This window comes from Dendronephthya gigantea, unplaced genomic scaffold, assembly GCF_004324835.1.
Source record: "Dendronephthya gigantea isolate DGI-Jeju-01 unplaced genomic scaffold, DenGig_1.0 000034F, whole genome shotgun sequence".
In the NCBI taxonomy this organism is placed as follows: Eukaryota; Metazoa; Cnidaria; class Anthozoa; order Malacalcyonacea; family Nephtheidae; genus Dendronephthya; species Dendronephthya gigantea.
This window is the reverse complement of record NW_021163044.1, coordinates 1605968-1612396: the sequence shown is the minus strand read 5'-3', so window position 1 is coordinate 1612396 and position 6429 is coordinate 1605968. Positions and strand designations below refer to the sequence as shown.

The following is a 6429-nucleotide window of genomic DNA, read 5'->3' as shown; positions in this document are numbered from 1 at the left end:
TTAACATCACTGTCCTTTGTCTACTTGAATTTTAAAAAATCTTATACGCGAACCTGCTCAGGAATTGATCACACGATTCGTTTGATGTCGGGTAACCAGGATTATAAGAAGACCCATAGGGAGAAATTGCCGCATTTTTGTCGTGTGGGTGGTTTCAATAAATAATTAACAATCCGTAACGAAAAAACAAGCTATGACGAGTATATCCGTTTATATTGTCATGCTAAATGTTTTTGCTTTGAAAACCTGAAAGTTTAAATAACCCAAATTACTCTAAGGATGGTCGACTAATTTCCCCAGTGAAGTCATGAAATGCAGTAAGCATCTTGCTAATATGAACGAGTTTTGTGATTGGCTTTTTGTAAATTAGCGAACAGTGTTTATGATTCGTTCTTTGAGAAGTCAATTTCTGTAGTTCATGGTGTTTTATTGTTATCATCAACCAATGTTCATATAGGTACGTAACGACCCTGAAATGCGGAAGTTCAAGGAGCATTCGTGATTTATCATCTTTCGTCTAAGCTCAAATCGCTTGATAAAAGACAAGATGTCTTGGTTATTTCATCGATGGTTAGTTTTATGTGGTGTGTCACTACTGGTGATTAAAGGTGAGAAGCTAGGCTGGCCGTATTTAAACGATAGAACTGATGCGGAATGTGTGATCCACAATGATAGTTTTTAATATATTTATGATTGGTAATAGAAATAGATTTGATTTTATAATTTTCATGGAAATCAGCTTAATGTTAACATGCTTGCCTAATATAGCGGATATATCTATCAAACATATGAATATAACACTGCATGTCAGCATGTATTAGTCGTTAGAACATCAGTGTGATCGAATATCTACAAAGTTATACAAGTCAAAGCAAACCTTGCAATGAAATACGTCAGCTCTATTTATTTAGTCATTTATTACAGCAGACAGCCAATGATTCTGGGATGTAAGAATATATCAAGACAAACTGGCGCATGCATGTGTTCTCAAAAACCACTCGACTTATTTACGAGTTTAATTAATACAAACCACTCGACTTATTTACGAGTTTAATTAATACAAACCACTCGACTTATTTACGAGTTTAATTAATACAAACCACTCGACTTATTTACGAGTTTAATTAATACAAACCACTCGACTTATTTACGAGTTTAATTAATACAAACCACTCGACTTATTTACGGGTTTAAAAATTCAAACCAGTCGACTTATTTACGGGTTTAACTATAAACAATCACTCCGTGATTGTTTTGCTTTTACGTTTTTTAACTTTTTCTTCAAGTTGTACAATTGATCGATGAAATACTGTAGGATTAATCATCGATGAAATACAATATGAAATATTCAGTTTCTCACGGTTGCGCTCAAGTTAATGTGACGACTAATAGACCTTTCTTATAATGACGTCAAACGCGGAAAGTCTGATTTTAATTGGCTCCACAAAACTATCGAGCCAATCAAACTTCGTGTAAGATCAGACTTCCCGCGTTTGACGTCATTATAAGAAAGGTCTATTACATAATATTGAGTCCAACGATTTAATTTTTACGTAGCAAGAAATAGGAGATATTTGGCCTTCTCCGAATATTTTTTTTTCATTATAGCAAGAAATAATTGTGTGTTAAAAATTGCCTATTACAGCTAGCGGTAATTATATTCGAGTACATGCATACAATTGATTCAAAACACAGGTCATGTAAATGTGAACTTCATATATTTGATAGAAATGATAGACTGATATGAGAAGCGGCGTGTGTGGTATAATCATCATAAAACGGCTCTTGTGCACTTTTAAGTTTTAACCACATAAGTAGCTAATTTCCAAATTCCCGTGCACTTTTTTTAAACGTGGTTCTGTTAATTGTTTGACATATATTCGTCTATACATAGTTCGTCCAGATAGTGTGTCGTGTGCTGATACTTAATTATTTTACGTTCGCAGGTTGCCGCTGTTTTTTTCTCAGACACACCAGTTCTGGAAAGTGTATGTCAGCTGAAAAGACCTCTTTTTGGAGTAATGATTTTGCACATCGATATTGGACTGTGCTGTCTGATTGCTTGAATGTTGCTGCGCAACTACAATATTGGCCAAATTCAGAAGCGGTGCATAACATGGCGAGGAAGGGGACGCTTGCGTTCATGTATGGTAGTAAATACAGACAACGCTTGGTCATTTATGACGCCATAAAGAATCCAAATTTTGAACGTGATGCTCAACATAGCATGAAACAAAGAGATGCTGGACCTTTATTTTTTTACAATAGCAGGACTGTCTCGTGTGCTCAACCTGATGCCAATCAGAAATATATCATGCAGAAAAGAAATGGATGCGACGACACAGAAGAACAACAAAAGTTCACATTCGGTAAGATTCCACATTTCGATAAGGAAATGGTTTCAACCAAGATGACGTCTTCTATATCCTAAAATAGACAAATGCTGGATTTTATATACGGACGATACTCTCACGAATTAATCTGTTTATTTCATAGGATACATCAAATTTTTTTTCCAAAAATGCAAAAATCAAATTGTGCCACATGTGCATGTACCATCGCGGCCCATGAGGCCTTGCAGAGAAGGGTCTTGGGCAAACTAATCACCTTGCCCTACAGCCAAAAAGCAGGGATCTACATTGTTGAGTATCTCCATTCTATGTTAGGTTCAGTGACGCAGTACGGCGACAAAATGAAAGATGTTCATTGTTCTTTAAAACAACGTATGGTGATCCACAAAGCTCATTATGGTGATTTCAATAATAGCGGGATATTTGATGTGAATGCAGCTATTGATGCGCAGTGTAGTGGACAAGCAAGTTGTGAAGTGAAATCTCTTTGTGGTGGAAACAGATCTTGTGAACTGACCGTTGACAATAATTTACTGTCATCACAACATTGTTCTGATACAACAAAAGAACTTTTTATCCAGTACACTTGTGTGGATAACTACTATATTAACCCCAAAACAACAGGTAATAATGAGATAACTTTTGAAATAAGATACTTTCAAGTGATAAAACATGCACACGAGTTTATTACAAAAACTTTAACCTCGTTGTCTTAACTAGTACTAATATAAAGAACGCTGAGTATAAACTTTTCCAAGTATAATTTTTTACACCACACCGGAAACATCGTGGTCAATATGGTTTGTCAATCAGTACACATATTTTTCTGTGATTTTCCTTCACGTAGCTACCATGTGGCTGCTCAGCTAATTGAGGCTTAATCGTTAAAGGTATTTGTTTTGAGAAAAGAGCGTCATTACACCCCATCTTCAGACCATTCCTATATTTTTTCACGCGTAATTATATACTTATATCCTTACATACACTCACACAATATATGACTACCTATTTTAAAATATGCCATGATAAAATAAACCTCGTTGCGTAGAATCTTTCCTGGGGATGTGGTCGCAAAACGAGCATTGCTCATTTGGCATTTGATAATGACAGTGCCTCTTTTCTAGCTATAGTTTTCTTGTACTGATAGGTCCAGACGGGAATATTTCCAATAAATTGACGGTCTCGACAACAAATTGCATTGTGGTTCATTCCAGATGTCGTTTGTCATGTTTTCGTTCTAGCGTCCAACATAAGACTATCAAAGTCACCCAACGAAGGTTTCATTGAAGTGAAGAATGACACAACGTGGAGAAAAGTTATTGAGGAGAATTGGGATAAAAATCGTCAAAAAACGCTGTGTGAACACTTGGGATTTAGCGAAACGAGCGCTAATACTATTAGAAACATGGAGATAGCTGCTAATAAAGAAATTGCATCTGGGGATTTGGTGTGTAATAACACAGGATCAAGTGGAACATCCTGTTGTGTCCATCTTGTTCCCTCTACAACGACTTCAAATGTTAATATATCATATGCTGAGTGTGAGTATCTGCGATAAATCGTGGCGTGCAAAAATAGGATTTTATGCTTTCTTCACATCTAACACACTCTTTGACCTGCAGGTAAGATTTGTGACAATCAGTTACTAAACAACAAGAACAATTTTCCTGATAACATATTTGGTGGTAATGGAGGTAATAGTCACGAAGCAAGGTTTACTAAAGGTGGCTGGTGTTCCTCTACGCCTGGCTCATATCTCACCATCGACCTTCAAAAAGAATATCACATAAAACGAGTTTCAGTCATGGCTAATAAAGATCAGACAAAGTGGAGTGGATCATATTCACTGAAATACAGCCATGATGAAAGTTTGGTGGATAGCAGTCGTGTAGTACAGGTTGGGTCTAACTAAAAGGATTCTTCGAAAATAGACTTTTTTACGTGAATATAGGCGCCCAACGTATAGTAGCTTAGTTTTATAACATGTTGCAGTACTGCTGATTATTGATGGTATATTTTATTTTTATACTAGATTTTAGGAAACACGAACGGTTATCAAGCATCGACTACAGACGTTGATATATATAATGCGAGATTTCTGAAGATAAAATCAACTGGAACTGCAAATTTTTGTCTCAGAATAGAACTGTGTGGACTGGGTGAGTTTTTTTGCGTTGGTGTCATGAAACCTCGCATGTCGACATTTTCTAAAAAATACCTTGGCTAAGTGAAAACACTTGATAAAATGATGAATTGCATTCTCAGTTTTCTTTGACCCTGACATTTTTCACGTTTAATCTTGCTCTTACAGCCGCCTAGATTCATCATAAGATATTTTCATACAACACCTCGATGATTGTAATTTCTTTTTTGTATTCTTCTACGACATTCGAGATATTTTTGCGATATAATTAAAAAAATCCCAAATATCATTGTTTTTGTGCTTTTATTTTAAATATAGCGCAAAAGCCAGCTTCTGTTTCCGACATTCAAATCACGACTTTCGAGAGATCAGCTCGTGTGACTTGGAGTATTGAAACCTCCCCAACAGCCTCGAGTTACATAACAAAGCTTGAAATATATTTAAACGATAACCGCCGTGGAACAGTTTTCCGAGGAAATTCTTATCAGTTTGATATTAGTAATCTTACGCCATTCACTAAATATACTGTTGGAATTGAAGCCGTTGATGGTTCTTCAGAGAGAAGCAGAATAAATAGAGACTTTGAAACTAAAAAAGCAGGTAAAATGAAAACAAAAAACCGTTCTAACAGTCAGTTTAATAATACTCAATACGACATGTTGATGATAAATTTTCTTTATTCTAGTTCCTAGTGGACCGCCGCTGAATGTCACCTTCATATCTCGTAGCAAGACCTCGCTGCGAATTTCGTGGAAAGCTCCAGTTGAAAGTACACGAAAAAGTAAATTGACAGGATATCGAGTTTGTTTCTCTGCAAATGATACGTCTCCAGAATGCCTCATCCTTGAAAGCCCTAAAGTTTTTTCCCTTACTCTCAATAATCTTCGACCTTCCACAAAATACTTCGTAACAGTTTCGGCCAGCACAGAACATGGTTACGGAGAGAAGAGTCCGAAAGTCAGTAAAATAACCAATAAAGGTAATTTTAATTGATCTCGGTGATCAATGCATGCAAATATTCGGATAATTTAAAATACAGTTGCTCACCTAAGTGAATTATTATTTTTTTTATGCTTACATAGGGCCAGTCATCAATCTAATCGCAACCTCGTTTTATACTATGACCGTAAACATACCAAAACAACAGGAATATATAAAGTAAGTATTTATTTGACCGCTGATTTACTCCATTTGGCCAATATATTATTGAATTCATTAAACAGTTCTCCTTTTTAAATACATTAAATCACAATTTTTAGCACTTTGGCCCATTCTATGTATTCAGAGGCGTAGCCAGGATTTCGGGGAAGGGGAACGGGGAGCAGCATAAACTTAGGGGGGTAAGGGTATCAGTGTGACTTGAGACAAGGTTCATGCTAGACATTCTGGGCAGGATTTTCTGCCACCAACGATGGACAATTCGATGCACACGATCACATACAGATTTTTTGCATTTTTGACGGAATAAAATTAATGCACTTTAGAAGGGACCCATAATTTCAGGGCCCTCCGGCCCCCGCCTCACGTCTCTGTATGTATTCAATTAAATAAACCATCTTGTAGCTGGATTATATATAGCTACTATATTTAATTTTTTTCCAAAAGGTCTTCATAAATTATCTTAAAGAAGATGTCATATAGCAACCTGACTTTTTCCATCATATCATTTAATGCTTTAGAGGAGTTATGGTCATCGTGCAAAGTTCTGCGAATGATCAAGTTTCAAGCGAAGACATTAAAACAAGTGATCTCAAAAATTTCCAGTCAAACACACGGGATCCATACATCACTGCTTATTTGAAAGCTGATGTTTTACCCTTGACGTTCGTGATAGGAGATGGCAAGAGTTACAGATCTGAAGAAGAAAATTACCACAACCAACCTTTAACAGCAAATTCAAATTATGTCGTGTTCTTAAGGTTTTTTGAAAGTCAA

At 36.1% G+C, this 6429-nt stretch overlaps 1 protein-coding gene across 9 annotated transcripts in view; it reads left to right on the top strand.

Moving 5' to 3' along the window:
* Positions 1-6429, top strand: part of LOC114525433 (receptor-type tyrosine-protein phosphatase F-like) — a 108354-nt gene that overhangs the window by 72894 nt on the left and 29031 nt on the right. For 4 of the 9 annotated variants that reach the window (XM_028546773.1, XM_028546768.1, XM_028546772.1 and 1 more), the window contains exons 1-4: positions 414-608; positions 1947-2369; positions 2667-2975; positions 3593-3892. The exons of 1 other annotated variant lie outside the window; for it this stretch is intronic. In XM_028546773.1, the coding sequence (XP_028402574.1) occupies positions 548-608; positions 1947-2369; positions 2667-2975; positions 3593-3892 (1093 nt within the window). In that variant the 5' untranslated portion in view covers positions 414-547. Of the gene's footprint in view, positions 1-412; positions 609-1946; positions 2370-2666; positions 2976-3592; positions 3893-6429 lie in introns of those variants that run through there. 4 more of the 9 variants (XM_028546777.1, XM_028546769.1, XM_028546771.1 and 1 more) reach the window with 4 other exon arrangements.